Here is a 22,502-nt window from a genome sequence, read left to right on the forward strand (position 1 = left end):
TGGGGGAAGAAGTACTTTACTTAAAGAAGATATTTTACTTAAGTAAAAGTAGAAATACCACAATATAAAAATACTCTGTCACAAGTTAAACGCCTGTGTTCAAAATGTTACTTGAGTAAAAGTACAAAAGTACTAAAATGTTTGAAAATAGCCGATCTACAAGCTCACATATGCGACACGTTGTGAGCTTGTAGATCGGCTATTTTCAATTAGCCTAGGTATAAAATAGGGCTGAAGTAACTAATGTATGTTTTATAATGTATTATTACACGGCTTGGTTGAATGCTCGATTCTGATTGGTCAGTCATCGGTCATTATTTCTGGATAATGACCGATGAGCTCTATAACGGACCGCTGTGTAATCAGAGACTTTGCCATTGCCTTCAGGGCGATTAACCACCTCGGCTGCGCCTCGGTGGTTAATCGCCCTGTCGGGCTTTAAATTTCAATAATGACTACCTCCCCATGCATTATCCCTTGCATAAGTTATATCTGCAAAGTAACTAAAGCTGTCAAATAATTGCAGTGGAGCAAAAGTAAAATATTTACCTCTGAGATTTACCTCTAGTGGAGTAGAAGTAAAAGTATTGAAAATAGGAAATACTCCAGTAAAGTAAAACATACTTCAAATTGTACTTAAGTACAGTACTTGAGTAAATGTACTTCATTCATTTTCCCAATTTGGATCACCCAAACTGTGTTTTAATAGGTTAGACAGTGGTGGACAATTATTCAACCCCAGTACTTGAGTCAAAGTATATGGATCAGTGGTTTTCAACACTATTCATGTCAAGGTCCATTATTTATTCGGCATTTGAGCTACGGAAACACCGTTTGATGAGATTTAGACTCTCAGTCCCAAGACATGTATTTCGTTATCATCGGATACGATTTTGTCCACAATTCCATGCTGTATTGATGTTGGTACCATAGCAGAGTTAACAGGCAAACATTGATCAAAATAACAAGTCTTTAATTAAGTAATGCAGATGTTTAACAATAATTTAACTTTTGAGAGCGTAAAAAGTTGGTTTCATTTTACGCTCTCAAGAGTTAAAGATCTATAAGGGTCCATTTGGTTACCAAGTCTCCATCATTTAGCTCGGGACCACCTGGAACCCCTTCAAGGACCACTAGCGGTCCCCGGACCACTGGTTGAGAACCACTGATATCATACTCCTGGTCAAATATTACTCAACTACAAGTGAACGTACAAAACTCAATTACGAGTATTTGCTGTATTCAAATGTAGACATTTCGAGGGGGGATAAAAATCTACAATAGTGAAAATAGCTGATCTACAAGCTCACAATGCATCACATTGTGAGCTTGTAGATCTGGTATTTTCACTATATTTGGTGTAGTGAAGTCAAAAGTGCAATATTTGTCTTTGAAACTTAGTGGAGTGAAAGTCACCTGAGTATAGAAAAATACAGTAAAGCACATTATCATCTCTGTCGGGTGGAAACCTCATAAGTGCAAAACTGTGACTTGGCAGGATTCAAATTCAGCAAAAGTAGCAGATCGACAAGCTCAGGCTATCAAGCTTGTAGATCTGCTACTTTTGATGCTTTTGTGTGATCAAGTAGGGCATTCATTTACGAAAAAACGAAATCAATTATAATATGGAGATATGAGGTTGAGTACAGTACTCAAGTAAATGTACTTAGTTACTGTCCACCACTGTGTTTAATAGGGTGAGACATGAGTCCTTTTGGAAGTCATCCATTTGGCATCAGAGTAGAACTGTATAGGATTAGAGTTGGTCTTGGGGGGCTTTCATTTCACTGCTGAATGCACTAGACTGTGGTGGCCGCCAATTTAGTTTTCAGTGCAAGGGGCACGGCTGTGTGAAAAGGAGACGGCATAACAAAGTGCTTCCCAAACGTTTTAGCTCGGAGACGCAAAAGAGAAATTGCATGTCTTCCCGGGGACCCAAACTATAGTGCAAAGTAGCCGATCTACAAGCTCAAAGTGTCAGATCTGCTATATTCAAGACTTCTTAAAAGTGTTTCCTTTTTGTCTATGGAGTTTCTCTGATTTTGTTGAAACGTATGAAATTCTTTTGAAAAACATTGGATTTCTTTTCAAAAATGTTTTCAAAAACTAAATTGACATTTACCGGCGACCCATAAAAATGGGTGTGCGACCCACTGTTTGGGAACCGCTGCACTAGAACAGGGGTCTTCAACAGGGGGTCCGGGACCCATAGGGGGTCCTCAGAGTTACTATAGGGGGTCCGCCAAATCTTTGTGTGATAGGATTTCTACATTAACCACTTGAACCCTAGAATTCCTTTTCTGACGGGAACATTAGCCAAAAATAGCAGATCTACAATCTCTGCGAGGCGTTGAGAGCTTGTAGATCTGCTATTTTTGGCAAAGAGGCTATATAGGTGTAGAAGGAAAAAAGAGCAGACTAAGTAAAAAAAATGTATACATTATAGAGTAGGGGGTCCCTGCTTCATCTCTTTCTTAGCTAGGGGGTCCTTGGCCTGAAATCGTTGAAGACCCCTACACTAGACTATTATAGCGCTATAGTTTTTAGTGTAGCGGGCACGGCAGTGTGGAAAGCAGACGGCATAACAAAGACATCGCTTGAGTAAGGAAATGGAACCCAGATGAGACTTAATAGCTGGATTTCAGGTAGAGAGAGTGGGTGGGAGAAGTATACTCAGATATTAGACTTAAAGGGATATTTCACTTTCAAACATGCATTGTGGTCATGTTAACGTCTACTCAGGCTTTTGTGTTTCACCCCAGACAGTTTTTCAGTTGCTTGATTCAGTGTTTATGTATTTGATATTCATTTGATCAGACACGCCCCCTTCCTGACTGTACAAACCCCATTGTAACTTCAAACTGCATTTTAACCATCCATGTTGGATTCATTAAAAACACACCTCCTTGGTTCTGGTGACTGATATTGTCCTTCTAATGCGTGAGGGGGCCATGTTTTTTTTTTAAGTTTTAACTTACAATGGGTTCATATAGGAAGGAGGGCGTGTCTGATAAAATGCAATGTGCAACACGTCGCGAAGCAACGCGTCGCGAAGCAACACGCTGCGTTGTCAGCTTGTAGAATGTCAATAGGCTCTATGCACAGCAGCCATATTGGGAATGAATTGGGCCCTTCCTTACTTCCTTCACAGGGGTTACCAATGATACTAATTAAGGCTCTGTTCCATTTAGTGTGGCATAGTGGTTGTCTTATTTTCAAGGACCCCCATAACTCTGAGAGTGTACAAATGGAACGGGTCCATTTGGTTCCATTTGTACACTCTCTTTTTTTTTTTTTTTTTTTTTTTTTTTTTTTTTTTTTTTTTAAGATTTTTATACCTTTATTTAGAGAGGGACAGGGAAAGTAGGCTGACAGGAAATGGGGATAGAGATGGGGGGTGACATGCAGCAAAGGTCGCCGGGAACGGGAGTCGAACCCGCGACACGCTGTCAGGCTGGCATTGCAGCCTAGGGTGCCTGGACCGTCACACTACGGCCCAGGCCCCATTTGTACACTCTCAGAGTTACACACCCACCATAAGGGGCCACTTGGGAACCAAAATGGAGTGTTTCTAGTGAGCCAACATGCACGTTATCAGCACCCTGACCAGAATGGACCAGAATGTCTTCATTAGTATCATTGGTAACACCTGTGAAGGAAGTAAGAAGAAGCCCAATTTCTTTCCAATATGGCTGCTGTGCATAGAGCCTATTTTCAGCGAAGATATTTTACGTCGAGCCAACACAGAATAGCCACTAGTATTAGAGCCACTAGACCATACCCGGTCGACGCATCCGTGGGGGGATATGCGCACATGATCTGGCAACCCGGGAGGCAGTTCGTCCCATAGCTGGGCAGCCCCGTAACCATGGCGACATTGTTTGACACATAAACGCTAATAAGAAGCTGAGATTTGATGAAATTGAAAAACGGGCTTCACAGTTAAGTTCAGATGGTAATGGTCAATGGCTGTGTGCAAAATCAGAGCAATTGGTCCAGCCAGTGAGGAGAACCGGGTAGCTTCACCTCCACTACAAACGCACAGAGGTTACTAGAATTATAGTAGGATGTGAGGTGACTCCGGTCAACCCAATAGTGTTCCAAGAAGTGGTTAAGGCTGGTTTTGTGTGGCTGCACAATCATTCCCACAGGCGAGTCCATGTTGGCTGTGAATATGGACGGCTGAGACAATGAGCACAGAAGCTTAATTAATTCCCCCATCGCGCAAGGGCGTCGCTTGCCAAAAATAACTGATCTACAAGCACGGCGCGTCGCAGTTGTTGTACCACGGGGGTATAAATGAGGTTTAATGTGTGCCGTTTGGCTGCCTCCCCATTGGCTGGGTCACTGCAACGGAAAGTGCAGCCAGTACCATCGCCACTGACTGAGCACAGGAAGTTTTTGTTGGCAGGAACTAGCTACATACACACACACACACACACGTAAGTGTGCGGGCACGCACGCACGCACGCACACACGCACACGCACGCACACGCACACGCACACGCACACGCACACGCACACACATGCACACGCACGCACACACTCAACTATGAAACTTGCAATGACCATTGACTACATGTTTTTACTCCCTAACCTTAGAGGGATATTTCCCTTTCAAACATCATTCTAACGTCTACTCAGGCTATTTTGAGCATCCCAGACTTTTTTAGGTTGCTTGATTTAGATATTTGATATTCATTTTTATCAGACACACCCCCTTCCTATACACACCCATTGTAACTTCCAACTCCATTTTCACCATGTTAGAGTCATTGAAAACACCCGTCCTTGGTTCTGGTGACAGATATTGTCCTTCTAATGTGTGAGGGGACGTGTTTTTTTTTTCAATTACATTTTGTCCAATCTGTATGGTAGATTAAGTTAATACAATATAACTTTGTTCTATTGAGACATTTAGATCGTGTCAAAGGTCACGTACTCACCTACTGTAGACACACACGTTTTGACCTGGTCCTTGACATGAAAAAGTTTGAGAAATGCTGTTTTTTGAATAGCCAATGTAAAAATGGAGTACAACTTTGTAGTGGCATCTGTGTCACTTTAGATGTCTTTGGCTATTCAAAAATAGCAGATATACAAGCTTGTATATCAGCTATTTTTGAAAAATCTTGAAAAATGTTTTTTTTTTTTTTTAATTGTCAGGATTTCGAAAACATTCTTAAGAATCGCCTTAATGGGTTAAAATGGTTACTTTTGTATACTTGAGTATTTTGCTTGAGTATGTCGTCTCTGTCGGGGCGGAAACCACATATGTCCAAAACTGTTACTTTTCAGGATTCAAAAAAAAAATTGGCAAAAGCGAAAGAGCTTACAAGCTCAAAACTTCAAGCCTCGTTTCGAGCTTGCAGAACTGCTACTTTTTATGGTGTTGTGTGACACTGTAGTGTGATCGTGTAGGGCGTTCATTTTTTAATGGAGATAAGAGGGTTCTGTCCGACAGCGACGCTATAAGGCTACTTTGTGCACCAGGCAGTGGGCTGTGTGTTTGGGTCCGGGGGGCTTCAGCATGGCTGTGCTGTTGACATCATAAATAGTGTGTGATGGAATGAGGTTAGAGCGCTCTCTATACTCCCCTCCATGCATGCATCAGTAAGGCTAGCTCTTATTGACTTGACATCTAGGCCTACTTTGAGAGCTAAGCAGGATTTTGCCGGCAGAACTTTTACTTGTAACATTTACAAAGTATTTTTTTTACACCGTGTTTGTATTGTTACTTTTACTTAAAGGGTAATACCACTCATTTTCAACATTGAACTATGTCATTAATGCACCTTAGAGCTGTTGTGTGGAAATAAGAACTAAGTCCCCCCCCCACTGTGTTGCCTAGAACTGGAGAATTGATTGTTGGGGTCATGTGATCAGTGACATACGGACGGTGTACTCTTTGGCTCCGCCCTCTAGGCTGCTGCATTCACTAGAATGGGGAATCTCCCTCCCAGCTTTACAGTGCTTACAGAAGTTAAGACTTGTTAGAGCATTTTCAGCCAATTGACAATGCGATGCGACGCATTGTGAGCTTGTAGATCGGCTATTTTCAAATGGCCGAAATGTATACAGGGCTGAAGTGGTTAATGTATGTTTTGTAATCATAATCAAAATCTACAAAGTAACTAGTGACTATAAAGATTTCAAATAAATGTAGAGGAGTAAAAGTACAATATTAATATAATATAATATAGGTACAGTACTTAAGTAAATGTACTCAGTTACTTTCCACCACTGTCAAGGTGTTACTGCGTCATTATAAAATTGACAAACATGTTTCCACAAGCCATCTAAAAATGTCTTTCTTTTTTTTTCCCCTTTAAAAAAATGAAAATAAAAACAACCCTAACCACAACAGTGTTACACAGAAACAAAACCTCATGTATCAAACAAATGTGTCACTGCAAGAATGCAAATTAGTTTGCTTGTTGCCTGTCTAAACCTCTCTCCACTTGGCTCATTTTCACCAGCTTCAAAACCATATTTCAATCCAATCTTGACATTGGATATGATATGACGTCTTTTTTTGACATCAGACAAAACCTCAACATGCCCAACAGGCTCCAAATCAAAGATTTTGCCATAAATTATATCTATACTAAGTAGCAATTTTACACACAATTTTACACATTGTCCCGAATTAGCGCGAGCTAAAAACAACCGTTGCAGAGGCCGCCCCCCAAGTCAAAGCAGAACCAGTAGAGTGGAGATAAATGGTTCCACAAAACCCAGAGTTTTTTTTAAGCCCGGGCTCTGGGTAGTAATTTAAACTGTGGTGGCTTGTTTTGTGTCTATATCTGCTGGAGACCAAAGGCTGCAGCTCCATTTCTCTTGAAAGATTGACCTAGATTTCTAGTCGTGAAAGTAACTAAGTACATTTAGAGGTAGGGTAAGTGCAGCGGTGTAAAGTAACTAAGTACATTTACTCAAGTACTGTACTTAAGTACAATTTTGAGGGGTTTTCTTTAACTTTACTGGAGTATTTTCAATGTTCAGTAATTTTACTCCACTACATCTCAGAGGCAAATATTGTACTTTTACTCCACTACAATTATTTGAGAACTTTAGTTACTAGTTACTTTGTAGGTTTTGATTATTATTACAAAACATACATTAACCACTTAACCAGCCCTACGGTATACATTTCGGCCATTTGAAAATAGCCGATCTGCAAGCTCACAATGCGTCGTAACAGAGTATTTCTACATTGCAGTATTGATACTTTTCGTTAGGTAAGAAATGTGAGTACTTTTTTCCACCCACTGGTTAAAAAGGTTAAAGCACTCTGATAGTCATCACTGCTCCACACTGGCACACAAACAACACAGTGTGAATCAGGCTTAACGCGGCTCCTCTCGTTTCTCGCTCTTCCCTATAGGTGACGGCCTGATGCTCCACAGACACGCCGGTTGGTTGGAGTAGTGTGTGTGTGTGTGTGTGTGTGTGTGTGTGTGTGTGTGTGTGTGTGTGTGTGTGTGTGTGTGTGTGCGCGCGTCTGTATGCATGCATGTGTGTGTGTGTGTGTGTGTGTGTGCGTGCACTGGACACTTTCCACTCTAACTGGCCCAGGACGACGGGCGTGGAGAGCAGCCAGAGGTCTCTGATTACGCCGCAGTCAGTGCCAGCCCGGAGCAGACCACCCTCTCTCTGACACAGATACCCCCCCCCCCCCCCCCCCACACACACACACACACACACACACACACACACACACACACACACTGAAGGTCTAGCGGTTTGGTCTCCCCCTGAATGATGACATCATACTGTGGTGGGGGGTGTGCGGCGGTATGGAGCTCATTGGCCGCGGAGATACTGAGCCCCTGCGTCTGACGTCCGGAAACCCCCAGAGAGAGAGAGAGATGGAGACAGCAGGCCCGTCCGTACCGGCTGAGGTGTGTCTCCTGCAGTGGTGTAAAGTAACGAAGTACATTTACTCAAGTACTGTACTTAAGTAAACTTTTTAGGTACTTTAGTTACTAGTTACAGTTTGCAGATATAAATTATTTCATTATAAAACTTACATTTACCACTTTAGCCCTATTTTATTCCTAGGCTATTTGAGAATAGCCGATCTACAAGCTCACAACGCGTCGCGCTTGTGAGCTTGTAGATCTGCTCTTTTCAAACATTTTAGTACTTTTACTTTTGGTACTTTAAGTACATTTTGATACCAATACTTTTGCACTTTTACTCAAGTCAATTTTGCATTCCGGACTTTTACTTGTAACAGATTACTTCTACATATGCATTGCTGATACTTTTACTCAAGTAAAACATTTGAGTACCTTTTCCACCACTGCTTTCCTGTGCTCGGATCATCGTTTGGCAGCGCCCAGCGTCCCAGCCTGGGTGCCACTAGTGAAGGGAGGGGGGGGGACAGGCCAGCCCAGGATGCCCAGCCAGGATGCCCATCACCCAGGAGAATGCCCTGAGCCACCTAACACTGCTGGAGGACTGGCTGCATCGAGCTCAACACCCGACCTACCACAACGACCGTGAAAACTGCAACTACAAGGTTAACTAACTACTTTTACTACTATTTATTATGTTTTTACTACCATTACTACCAGTGATGTAAAGTAACTAAGTACATTTACTCAAGTGCTGTACTTAAGTACAAATTTGAGGTATTTGTACTTGACTATTTCCAATTTCCTTTTACTTCTATTCCACTACATCTCGGACCCAAATATTGTACTTTTACTCCACTACATGTATTTGAAATCTTTAGTTACTAGTTACTTTGTAGATTTTGATTATTACTCCAAGTCCCTCCACGTGCCAGAGCCTCCCCTGGTCCTGGCAGAGTAGTTCCGGAGAAGCGGACTGAGTGGCCCTGTCTTTCCCTAAGAGGACTGACCGTGGGTAGCTACCGGGACGTAAGTCGGGGCTTGATCAACCCCGGCTGGGTCACCTCGGCGAGGGTGTATGTTGTTGCGAGATCCGAAACACCCGTCGACCCCAGGCTACAACACTGATGATACGTCCCAGGTGCATCCATCCATGTGATGTTTTTTTTTTTTTTTTTAATTATCAGTCGCCAGTGCAACTAATACTATTACTACTACTACTTAACACATTGATTGCCAAGATATTAAACATATTTCATAATATTAAACACCCCGTGCCGGCGTATAATTACCTAAATCCGATGATATTTGAAACTCTGTGGAACCGACATTGTGTAAAAAAAAAAACACGAAAAAAGGTTCCTGTGATTAGGCGGAAGGATCTGTGTATCCATGGGAACGACAAGTTTCCAACCGCGATCCGCCATTTTGGAGCTTTGGTCCGCTGAAAACGGGTGGTTTTCAATGAAAATCATTGGGGCGGGTTGAAGTGATGTTTTTTGGAATGATGTCACATCCACATTTTTCTTCTCTGAGAGACGATCGATCATTCCAAAGCTGTGTTAGGTCGCCCCTTGCGGAATTTTCCCCCAAAAATGAAAGAACGCATATATTCGATCTAGGCAATCAAGCGATGGATTTGAAAGAACGCATATATATTCGATCTTGGCAATCAATGTGTTAATTGTCTCTGCCAGGCCGGACGGCTGAAGACCGGAGAATATGTTTGCGCCACAGTCTGTCCGTGTGTCCGTCAGTCCGTCCGTGTGTCCGTCATTTTTTCAGATTCCGATTGACTACGATCGGTTATCTCCGCTAGTTTTCAACATGGAAACGATACTGATAATTTTGCAAAAATAATTACGATTATCTCAAATAATTGCGATTGTAATAATGATGTCCTCTTTGGTTTCCAGGATGATGACAGGACCTCCTACCAGGAGGGGGACAGTGACAGCAGCAGTGGCACCATGCAGGGGGACACGTCCCTGTGTCAGGCTGCCATCCACAAGCTGGTGGAGTACATCCAACTCAACTTCATCGACGGTGACAACGCATCCCCACACCACGGCGGAGTCATCCGGCCGCCCTCCAGGGCAAGGTTGTTAAGAGTTTTTTGTCACGTTTGTCAGTTCGTTTTTATTAGTCCCTTTACACCGACTTTCCGAAATAGTTGTAGATCGGCTATTTTAGGCTAATGTTCCCCACCACACAAAGATTTGGCGGACCCCCTGTGGTAACTCTGAGGACCCCCTAGGGGTCCCGGACCCCCTGTTGAAGTGGACAACTTTGATGATGGAGAGGGCCGCTATATTTCCACACTCACTCCAGAGGGCCACATTTCATATACTGTCAGGCAGACACCTCTTATCTCCGTAATTTAACTTTTTTAGTAAATGAATGCCGTACATTGCCATTCTATGTCACACAGGTAGCAAAAATAGCCGATCTACAAGCTCAAAACGCGTCGCACTGCGACGCGTTTTGAGTTTGTAGATCGGCTATTTTAGCAATTTTTTATTGAAATCCTGATCTTGTTTTTTGTAATTTTTTATTAGAATCCTGAAAAGTCATATTTTCATTTCATTTCAAATGCATCATAAAGTTACTTATGTTAACTTTATGAACTTAAATACAAATACATGGGACATAAACATACAATAGAAATCTAATACTAGTTATTAGGCTACTAATATAGACTGAAGTAATTAAAGCGGGTCATGTTTGCATGTTTGGAATTGTGAACAGCTGAAATCAATAATATATCAGTATTCCGGGCCGCATTAAGTGAAGGTGGGGGCCGACTGTGGCCCATGTATGAGCTACAGTATGTAACACACAAAACAACAAAAACTATTGTAACCCTCCTCCTAGGGAGAGTGTGGACGCCGAGGTCCACGCCGTCTGCCTCGGCAAGGCGCCGGGCGGCCGCCACGCCGCGGCGGAGGAGTTCGGCCTGAGCTTCGGGAACATCCCCATCTTCGGCGACCCGGACGGGGGGAAGAAGGGAGGGCGCCGGCGGAGGAGGAAGGGCGACCAGGGCCCCGTGCTGGACGTGGGCTGCATCTGGGTGACGGAGGTGCGGAAGCGGAGCCCCGCGGCGGGCTGCGGGCGCATCAAGCTCCGCGACGAGCTGCTGTCGCTCAACGGGCAGCTGATGGTGGGCGTGGACGTGACCGGAGCCAGGTAGGAGGAGTTACCTTTTTAGCAGAGATTCCTTTTACTGCAACGATCCTTGCATTAAGAACCGATATTCCTACTAACAACAACACTACATGTTTAGGGCAGTCTCTTGAGAGATTCCTGGATACTGATCAAATATTTCTCAGCTCCGAGTGAAAGTTGACAATCTCAGCCTGACCATGTGTTTTTTGGCCGATGCGACGCACAGCTAAATAAACAGTGAATGTCATATTAAGGCTAATTAATAATCAACAGTTCACACCAAGGAAAGCTATGGCAGACTATAAAACCGTTGAGCATGATTATTTCTTATGCTTCTTCTGTAATGGATGCTATCTGTAAGCATTGTTGGTGTTGGTATTTGCTGCTATTACTGTATGCTATTTGCTGCTGATTCACATAATGTAATTTTCTGAGTCTCTGTAATGGACAGGAGCTGGGTAGCCTATAAGTGATTAGTATTATCTTTTTTACCTTTTGGTAGCGAATGTGAATTGATGCCTGTGTTTGCATACGTATCAGATGTATCAGAGAGTTGCATGCTGCGTTCATCAGAGAGACATTACATGCATTTTGTCACTGTTGGGGGCAGAAACCTCTTTTCTCCAAATTTAAAACTTTTTGTGTTTTGTGTAAATCAACGCCCTATCAAAAGCAACAGATCTGCAAGCTCAAAACGCGGCATTGAAGTCAATAGCACTCACTGCCTGGCGGCATCCTGTGTGTCTAACTGTATTGTAAAAACACCTGCTCTAGGAGACACAGCTGGTCTGCTGCAACACTGTAGCCTTGTGTGTGTGTGTGTGTGTGTGTGTGTGTGTGTGTGTGTGTGTGTGTGTGTGTGTGTGTGTGTGTGCGTGCGTGCGTGCGTGCGTGCGTGCGTGCGTGCGTGCGTGCGTGCGTGCGTGCGTGCGTGCGTGCGTGCGCGCGTGCGTGTGCGTGTGTGTGTGTGCGTGTGTGTGTCCGTGTGTGTGTGTGTGTGCTACCCTTGCAGTTCCCTTGCTAAAGTAAAGTTGTGGAACATTGAAACAGTGTGTGCGTGCGTGCGTGCGTGCGCAGGGTCAATTGAGGGGAGAGTGTGACCTTTCCTATTTACACCTCTCTACAAGCTCATTGTGAGCTTGTAGATTGTCTATTTTTAGGTGAAAATATTGTGTAGAGGGGGGAAAAAGAATAATTAGGGGGCCTAGGATAGAGCCCTGGGGGATTCGGGTCAACTAAGTTTGTAGGATTCAACCGATTAAGACCTGAGGCCGATTCTACAAAAGGTCCTCTTTAAAAAAAAAAAAAATTGGTTCTCAAACTTTTTCATGTCATGGACCCCCAAAATTATATGCATTTGGCCGCGGACCCCCATCTAAAATATATATTTTTGATTCATCTTAGTTTTTTCTCATCATAGATTTCCTGTCCAGGTCACGTTGTTGATTATTTAACAAGGGATAATCAAAAAGGCACTGGACATTATGCAAGGGATAATCAATGGGGGTGTGGGTCATTATTGAGAAATAAACCCTTATTACATTATTATTAAATTACACCCTGACGTTTATAGCGGAGGGGTCCAGGGGGTCCCCAGCAAAAGTAGATAACATACAGTAGCATCACAATCATTTTAACCACTTTAACGATGTATATGTTGGCTAAAACAGCAGATCTACAAGCTCACAGTGCGTCACTCTGTGCCGCGCTGCGGGCTTGTACGTCTGATATTTTTTTTAAATGTTTGAATCTTGATATTCTTTTCACATAAGAAAAAAATCAAGTAGACAACGTACAATCAAAATTGTACTCAGGTACAGTAGTAAGGATAAGGATAGGATAATTCCTTTTAACAGGTTGTTCATGAAAGTCATTGCGGTCTTGTTTCCAATGAGAACCTGTGAGCAATTAGGGGTTAAGAGTCTTGCTCAGGGACAAATTTCATTTCATCGACACATATGCTGACCTGGCCTGGAATCGAACCATGGGCAACCAGGGCCTCTGGCTCGCTAGGCGGGCTCACTAATCACTCAGCTATGGCCGCCGTAGTAGTTAATGAATGCACATATAGTTTTGTTTCTGCCACTGTCTTTGAACCTGTCCCAAAGACTGGATAAGAAACCCTATCCTTCATTACTCAGCAAAAAAATGAGAGAATGTGCCTGTGTGTGTCTTTGTGCCCTGACAGTGTGTGTCACAGACTGATCCTCTCTCACCTATACTGTATGTGCTCTCCTGAACCCGTCTGTCCCACATGAGAGAGACCACGGGCCCTGTTCTCATGACGCTAATTAACGCCAGGTGCAAGGTCTTAACCAAGCCCTCAGAACCCAGAGGTTGCATTGAAGCGCATTGGACATGCTGGCCATTCGTAGGTACTGCAGCTTAAAACGGCCTGGGACCACTGTACATGAACGAGCGAAAATGGTTTCGACCAGTGGGCTCGACTCACGAACTAGCGCACGGGGGTTGCGCACGGAGGTGACGCAAAACGCGTCACCTGCGTGACGCAAAACGTGTCACAGAAGCCCCAAATAGGCCCCGCCCATCACATTTCCCAACCCGGAAGAAGGGGTGATTTCAGCCCATGCGCTGGCAGGGTGAGCAACTCAATGCAAGTGGATGGGAGGGGATTTCCGGTGCCTTCTCTATTGTTTTTTGTCTTAACCCATTAAATGAAGACCTGGGGCCGATTTTACACAATGCCTTCTAAATCAAAACCTTTTGCGTGCCAAGGACCCCCAAAATGATATGTATTTGGCGGCGGACCCCCCCCCCCCCCCCCCCATCTGAAAAATAGCAGATGTACTTGGTTAAAATTGTATTAGAATAAGTTGCGAATTGCAGCTTTAAATTGGAAAACCTTCCATTACATTCTGTGTTCTGATATTGTCTCTCTCCAAAAGTGTTACTTTTCAGCATTCACATTCAAAAGCATCAAAAGTAGCAGATCTACAAGCTTGTAGATCTGCTACTTTTGATGCTTTTGTGTGGCGCTGTAGTATGATCAAGTTGGGCGTTCATTTACGGAAAAACACAAAAAGTGAAAATATGGACATAGGAGGTTTCCTGCCCCAACATTGATGGTATGCAGTGGAGAAAGGGAGAAGGGCTTCATTGTTAAATAAATGAAGACGTACGATGGTGAAATGTTTCATGTTCATGGTTTTGGCAAAGCCACGCTGGTCCAGTGTGCCGCCCGCAAAACGGCCTTCACTTTAATGGCTCCACTTGTAATGTCTTATTTTCTCCCTTTTCTCTGGCTTCTCTGCGTCTGTCAGAGTCTGCATGGAGACCAGCTCAGTGGTGTAAAGTAACTAAGTACATTTACTCAAGTACTGTTACTTAAGTACAAGTTTGAGGTACTTTTACATTACCGGAGTATTTCCCAATTGTCTATACTTTTACTTCTACTCCACTACGTCTCTGAGGCAAATATTGCACTTTTGCTCCTCTACAATTATTTGAAAACTTTAGTTACTAGTTACTTTGCAGATATGAATAGATTGCATTATATAACATACATTAACCACTTTCGCCCTATTTCATACCTAGGCTATTTGAAAATAGCCTAGGTATGAAACGCGTTGTGAGCTTGTAGATCGGCTATTTTCAAACATTTTAGTACTTTTACTTTTGGTACTTTAAGTGCATTTTTATACCATTACTTTCGTACTTTTACTCAAGTACATTTTGAGTTCCGGACTTTACTTGTAACAGAGTACTTCTTCATTGCAGTATCGATACTTTTACTTAAGTAAAACATTTGAGTACTTTTTCCACCACTGGAAACCAGCTCAGTGGATGCAGCATTGTAGACGTGTGGTTGAGAGCAGCGGGGGTTGGGAGCAGTTTTTTTTTACTTAGTCAAAGTACCAATGTATTGGCATCAAAACTACCAAAGGTAAAAGTACTCATTCTGCAAAATTGTCCCGTTTCACAAAGTTTTCAAAAAGTGTCAAAATCATTCAAAAATAGCAAGCTCAGTGGTTCTCAAACTTTTTCATGTCAAGTACTCCCAAATTGATATGTATTTGGCCGCGGACCCCCTATCTGAAACTGTTTTAACAAACCAAAAAAACATGAATTTACACAACAGTGATGACAGCGCTGTCAAACAAGTCTATGAAGCTATCTACAAAAAAAGTTCAGCAATCAGTGGTGGGAAAAGTACTCAAATTCTTTACTTAAGTAAAAGTACCAATACTGCAATATAGAAATGCTCTGTTACAAGTAAAAGTCCAGAATTCCAAATTTACTTGAGTAAAAGTACAAACGTATTGGCATCAAAATGTACTTAAAGTACCAAAAGTAAAAGTACTAAAATATTTGAAAATAGCCGATCTACAAGCTCACAACGCGTCGCATCGCGACACGTTGTGAGCTTGTAGATCGTCTATTTTCAAATAGCCTAGGTATAAAATAGGGCTAAAGTGGTTAATGTGTGTTTTATTATAAAACACACATTTTATTATAAAACTTTTATAATATCATCATTTATATCTGAAAAGTAACTAGTAACTAAAGTTTTCAAATAATTGTAGTGGAGTAAAAGTACAATATTTGCCTCTGAGATGCAGTGGAGTAGAAGTAAAAGTATTGGAAATACTCAAGTAAAGTACAAATACCTCAAATTTGTACTTACGTACAGTACTTAAGTAAAGGTACTTAGTTACTTTCCACCAATGTCTGCAATACAATAATATTGTGTACAATATGTGGGGGGAGTAGTGGGGGGTCCCTGCTTCATCTCTCTCTCAGCTAAGTTGAAGACCCCCTGCACTGTAAGCTATAACGACCGTTATCTGTCTAAAGCAGTCATTCTCAACTCAGACTTACAAGTGGTATAGATTGGCGAGGATATAGTGACCCCAACCCCATCCCCCCCACCTCCCCAAATCCACTGCCCTCTGCCCTGGACACAGATGGCCTGCATGCTGAATTAAAGAGGATTGTCAGATTTTGACTGTCTGCAAATGCTGAGCCATCCACTGTTCTTCTGCACTTTACTTAAGTTGAGACCTGAAGCCGATTCGACATGTCTCCTAAATCCCAACAGTTTTCTGAAAAACGTATGTTTCTATATCAGTGGTGCTCAATCTTTTTCATGTCAAGGACCCCCAAAATTATATGTATTTGGCCGCGGACCCCATCAAAATATTTTGTTCCAGGGGCCCCCAGAAGCAAAGATTTGAGTTAAAAATGTTCGCTTTAAAAAAATATATATTCAAAGATTTGCACACATTTTCACGAATTTTCAAAAATAGCAGATCTACAGGCTCGTAGCGCGGCACCGAGTGCCGCGCTATGAGCTTGTATATTTGCTATTTTTGAATAGCCCAAAGTGTAAAATAATGCTTTTTAGCTCAAATCTAAAAATGACACAGTTCCAGGTCTTAATGGGTTAACCCGATAGACCGGGGAAAGAATCTGTCATTTTTAGATTTATTTGGCTGTATACCAAAAAAAATAGCAGATATACAAGCTCATAGCGCGGCACAGAGTGTCGCACTACAAGCTTGCAGATCTGCTAATTGTTTTTGAAAAATCTTGAGCATTTGTGCAAATAGTTTTTAAATTGAACATTTGTGACTCAAATCTTTGCTTCTGGGGATTCTGCGAATGTCTTCTAAATCAAATTTAGTTTAACACATTGTCATAGAACAAGGAATAAGTTAATGTTTGGCTTCATTGTGTCGTCCAGTCAGAGGTGGACTGTACTTGAGTATGACGCTTACTTCGCTTGAGTATTTCTAAATTGTGGTATTGATACTTTTACTTCAGGAAACAATCTGAGAACTTCTTCCACCACTGCTGCCTCCATCATAGCAGAGGGTTGCAGATATTACCAGTGCAATTGAGTGACCTCTGCTGGACAAACAATGAACTGCAAATTAAGCTCAAAGATGTTTGTCAGCCTAACACTTTGACTATTTTTACTCTGCTTGTATGCATTTATGTATGTATTTATTTAATACATGAATAGTGTATATATCAGATCACAATCAAATGAAATATAGCTTAAGTTGTTAAACATTTTATGTGGCATTAGTAAATACAAATAAACACTTACAGATTGATAACGGGTGTTAAAGAGGCTATTATGATAGGATATGAATACAGGTGTGTGATGTGAGATTTTGACTCCTTTTCAAACCAAAGGTTTTAAACCCACTGGCACAGTATAAACCATGCACAAGGTATTGGGACTGACAACTCAATGGGGGCTTGGAGATATCTAGCAATAAGCATAGATTTAGTTTGTATGGCATCCAGCAATACAAGGAATATAAGACATCCAGGACAAATCTCTCTCTCTCTCTCTCTCTCTCTCTCTCTCTCTCTCTCTCTCTCTCTCTCTCTCTCTCTCTCGTGTGCTTGCATGTGAGAGAGAACGTTGTGCTTTGATGGGTTTTGTGGTATAAGTGTAATGTAGTGTAACATGTCCCTTATTGACATCATTAGCAGAGTGGTTTACAGTAGGCAGCCAGGCAGGACATGTTCAGCCTGATTTACACCTTGTCCTTTAACAGAGTAGCAGAATGAAAATAGCAGATCTACAAGCTCACACTGCGTTGCAGATGCGACACGTTGTGAGCTTGTAGGTCTGCTATTTTCGCAGTGCGAGCTGAGAACTTCAGCGGGGAAATCTTGCATGGTATAAATGAGTATATTAGATGAATTATATGAATAATGGTCTTGCTCATATATTATTTGCTGAAAGTAGAGCTGGGGATGGTATAGAAGGTAGAAGTATGAATTTGCACTACAGTATAGGTTTTTTTTGTCAAGGGAATGTGTGGAATGTGTGTGTTCCTGGCTGAGGTATTTCACACAGTATGTAGGAATATGACTCCCCCATAAGGAACCATGCTCATGGTTTCTGTATCACTTAACAAAACACCATGCAAAGGCTCTCACTCAATGACAAAACATGAGGAACACTTTGCAAATGTGCGTGCCATTCATTGATAACATGCAAATTCTCATTCCTCGTTTTTCCTAAACAAAATATACTTTTATGTCTGAGTGCGACACTTCACTTGATGTCTCGTTGTTGAACGATAGAACGATTGAACAGACTCAGAGCGCGGTGGTAGGCTAAGTTGATTTCTGCATCATTTAGCCATAGAGCTACTAGACATGTAATAGGGTGTTTTTCTTTCACAACTTCTGTTGGTATTCTCTTTAAACCCTAATATTGTTGAACTACTTGAACCCTAGCATCCTTAATTCCATATTCTGGGGTTGTGTATTAAAACAGCAGAGTTTTATTTAGCCCATACATTGAATTTAGATGACACTAGAAGTTTCAGTACGCCGAGATCTCTGACTACAGGTGGCTAAGCAATGCCTGATACTGTTTTACTGTGAGCTGAGCAGTACAACCACAGTCTGATACTGTTGTACTGGGAGCTGACCAGCTAAATGTTTTGGTCTCATCATTTCCAATTTCACATGTATGAGTTCTCTGTCCTTATTGTTAAAAAATGTACCAGGGAAAGATTATATGACAAATAAATTGTGTTTAATTGAAAAAGTGACATGACCTCAAGTTGTTTAAAAATGTGCTAGCATTATTAGGTGCTAATATACCTCTATTTACAACAGTGTTGTTTTATACACACACACACACACACACACACACACGCACACGCACACGCACACGCACACGCACACGCACACGCACACGCACACGCACACACACACACACACACACACACACACACACACACACACACACACACACACAGAGTCACACACACACTCACGGAGAGAGAGCATGCTGAGCTTCACTGGATACCCAAACCAAATAATTATTACATAAATCTGACCCATGCACGAAGCTTCACATAAACAAACACAGTACAGGACAGGACAGTACAGTAAAAGTATTCACATGCTTTACTTAAGTAAAAGTATCAATACTGCAATATATAAATACTCTGTTACAAGTAAAATGTACTTGAATAAAAGTAGAAAAGTATTGGTATAAAAATGTACTTAAAGTACCACAAGTAAAAGTACTCATCATTGTGCAGAATAACCCATTTCACAAGTTCAAAATTTATAAACAATCTTTTGAAAATAGCCGATCTACAAGCTCATAATGCGTTGCATCGTGACACATTGTGAGCTTGTAGATCTGCTGTTTTCAAAAGGCCGAAATTTTGAAGTTGTAGGTAATGTATGTTTCGTAAGAATAATCACAATCTACAAAGTAACTAGTAACTAAAGTTTTCAAATAATTGCAGTGGAGTGCAATATTTGCCTCTGAGATGTAGGAGTAGAAGTAAAAGTACTGAAAATTGGAAGCACTCAAGTAAAGTAAAATACCTCAAAATTGTGCTTAAGTGCAGTACTTGAGTAAATGTACTTAGTTACTTTCCACCACTGCTATGAACTGGGGCTTGTTACTTAACCGCAAATATATCAAAAAATGATATTTATAACCAATAACCGATTAGTCTGATTACCCATGTATTTATATCGCCTAGCCCTACTAACACAACTCAATATTAGCAGTGTAGGCCTATCAGCCACTTTATTTCTTTTTAATCATACAAGTATTTTCTTTCAGGGATGTTAAACTGCAACATTAACTCAATTATAATTCAATGAGTTCATTGAACTGAATTGTTTTCATGAACATGATTTTCTTTGACTGAAGCGTCTCCACTTTAATCCACCAGTAGAGGGCAGCACTGCCTTATTATTGAAGAATTCTACTGATCCTCTTGATACAATTATGAATAGATCCACATCCACATAACAGCATACGTGCAGTTATTTATGTATTATATTCTAATACAAGTCTTTGTGAAATGTTTTGGCAAAATGGCATAGCTTGATCAGAGGCTGTCTGTCCAGACAGTGGTGTAAAGTAACTAAGTACACGTACTCAAGTGATGTACTTAAGTACAAATCTGAGGAATTGTTACTTTGCTGGAGCATTTTAAATATATCAGTATGTTTACTTCTACTCCACTACATCGCAGAGTCAAGTATTATACTTTTACTCCACTACAATTATTTGACAACTTTACTTAATAGTTACTTTATTATTATTATTAATATTATTGCAAAACATACATTAACCACTTCAGCTCTGAATACATTTCGGCCATTTGGAAACAGAATAGCCGATCTACAAGCTCACAATATGCGTCGCATCGCGACGCGTTGTGAGCTTGTAGATCGGCTATTTTCAAAAGATTTTTTATACATGTTATACATTTGAAAATGTTGTGAACTGGGACATATTCTGCACAATGAGTGCTTTCAACTTTAGGTACTTTAAGTACATTTTTATACAAATGTTTTGTACTTTTATTGTATCCTACTTAAGTACAGTACTTGAGTAAATGTGCTTAGTTACTTTACACCACTGCTGTAAACCTACTAATAAATTAGGCTTTTTTATGTGCTTGAGCTGGTCAATAGGCTCTATGCATAGCAGCCATATTGGAAAGACATTGGGCCTCTTCTTACTTCCTTCACAGGTGTTACTAATACTAATGAAGGCTCTGTTCCATTCTGGTCAGGGTGCTGATATCGTGCATGTTGGCTCACTAGAAACACTCCATTTTGGTTCGTGGGTGTGTAACTCTGAGAGTTATGGGGGGGTTATGTTATGGGGGGGTTATGGGGGGTCCTTGAAAATAAGACAAACACTATGCCACACTAAATGGAACAGAGCCTTAATTAGTATCATTGGTAACACCTGTTCAGGAAGTAAGGAAGGGGCCCAATTCATTCCCAATATGGCTGCTGTGCATATAGAGCCTACTTTTGTAACAAACAAAAAAAAGCATGGGTTTCCGAGGCTAATAGAAAGTGACATGGACCACATCTGTAGGGGGCGCAGTTGAGCCAATCTAATCATCTCCGTCTGGTGGAAATAGTTAATTTTCTGGGCAAAAGAAAGTGTATTTTACACAAAAGCTGGGGTTCTGAGAGGCTCCCCACCGCAGAGAATAGGCTTCCAACGTCATAAAAATTACTTTGTTTTGGCGAGTAGCGAAACTATATTCTTTATTTTTTTTTACAGCAGTTTAAGACGTCGCACTTTAAATTCTTTAGGAGAATACACAGTTCCTTGTAGCCATGGTGTCATGGATGAACTTCAACGTAGTGTTTGCACTTTCTCCCTTTTTGGCCCGTACATCTACATAAACGTTCTAATGTCAAATATAAAGTGCTTAACTCATGGTTACGGATGTTACTATTGTATACAAGCCCTTAAAAGTACTCGTGTTTTCCGTATTGTACAATAAAAAAGCATTTTAATCCGATCAGTGGCCATTTTCTCATAGAGTTATTGTGCTACAGCGTGCAATACACCTCCCAACCAATAGGGTCACGTAGTTGAAAGCATAGGGGAAAATACGTAGGAAATGGCCACCAATTGGATTAAAATACTTTTTTATTGAATAAAACGGAAGATACGGGTACTTTTGAGGGCCCGTACATAATTGTAACATCCGTGGCCATGGGGTAAGCACTTTATATTTGAAATCTGAACGCTTACGTAGATTTACGGACCAAAAAGGAAGAACGTGCTAACGTTATGTTGAAGTTCATCCATGACCGTCAGGGTCATGTAAAATCAGGGCTTAAGTTCCTGGCAGAGAGAGAACTCGCTCGAGAGCTGCGGAGGGGGCGTGACAGTTTGAAGTAGAGAGAGAGAGAGAGAGAGAGAGAGAGAGAGAGAGAGAGAGAGAGAGAGAGAGAGAGAGAGAGAGAGAGAGAGAGAGAGAGAGAGAGAGAGAGAGGAGGGTTTAGGGAGAGAGAGAGAGAGAGCGAGACAGAGAATAACATGTCAGTCCGTGAATTAAAAACTAAACAAAACAGCAGACATAAACAAACATAACGTCATGTGTGTGTGTGATGCGTCCAGTGCGTCACGCCAAACATGCGTTGATCGCCGCCCGCATCGGTACCTGATCGGAGGACACTAGGACCCCTGCATCCCCGCACCACCACCACACCGACGCTACCGCCGCCGTGTGACCGACCAGGAGCGACCCTCTGCCGGGGTGAGAGCACCTGCACCTCACGGTGTCTGTGTCACGATTACAACATTTTAAAAGTTGACAATTATTTGTCACTCCAATAATTGCGATTGACGATTTGATCGTGTGTTTTTTGCCATTGAACATTAGAACATATGGGGGGGGGGGGGATATCAAGAATTTATTGACATATTTAATACTTTTGTATTGTATGTAAACATAGCAGAAATAGCAGATCTACAAGCTTACAATGCGTCACAGCTTGTAGATCTGCTATTTCAGAAATAGCTTGTAGATCTGCTATTTCTGCCTTTTTTAAATATTTGAAACTGTGTGAACATTTTTCAATGTGGAAACGATTATGACGATTATGCAAAAATAATTGCGATCGGACGATTATCGTGACAGGCCGGGTGTCATTAAAGGAAACCTTAAAGGGTAAGACCACTTTGGTAGAGGT

The 22,502-nt window shown here is 41.6% G+C and overlaps 1 protein-coding gene across 1 annotated transcript in view; it reads left to right on the top strand.

Annotated features, from left to right (window-relative positions):
- Positions 1–8,416: 8,416 nt before the first annotated feature.
- The window catches only part of pdzd2 (PDZ domain containing 2), a gene marked incomplete at its 5' end in the record, with an annotated part of 118,753 nt that continues 104,667 nt past the window's right edge, over positions 8,417–22,502 (top strand). The window contains 3 exons of the mRNA XM_084055970.1: positions 8,417–8,527; positions 9,779–9,963; positions 10,737–11,048. Coding sequence (XP_083912096.1) covers positions 8,417–8,527; positions 9,779–9,963; positions 10,737–11,048 — 608 coding nt within the window. The remainder of the gene's footprint in view (positions 8,528–9,778; positions 9,964–10,736; positions 11,049–22,502) is intronic.

This window comes from Gymnoscopelus microlampas (assembly GCF_963454915.1).
Source record: "Gymnoscopelus microlampas genome assembly, chromosome: 4".
Classification (NCBI taxonomy): domain Eukaryota; kingdom Metazoa; phylum Chordata; class Actinopteri; order Myctophiformes; family Myctophidae; genus Gymnoscopelus; species Gymnoscopelus microlampas.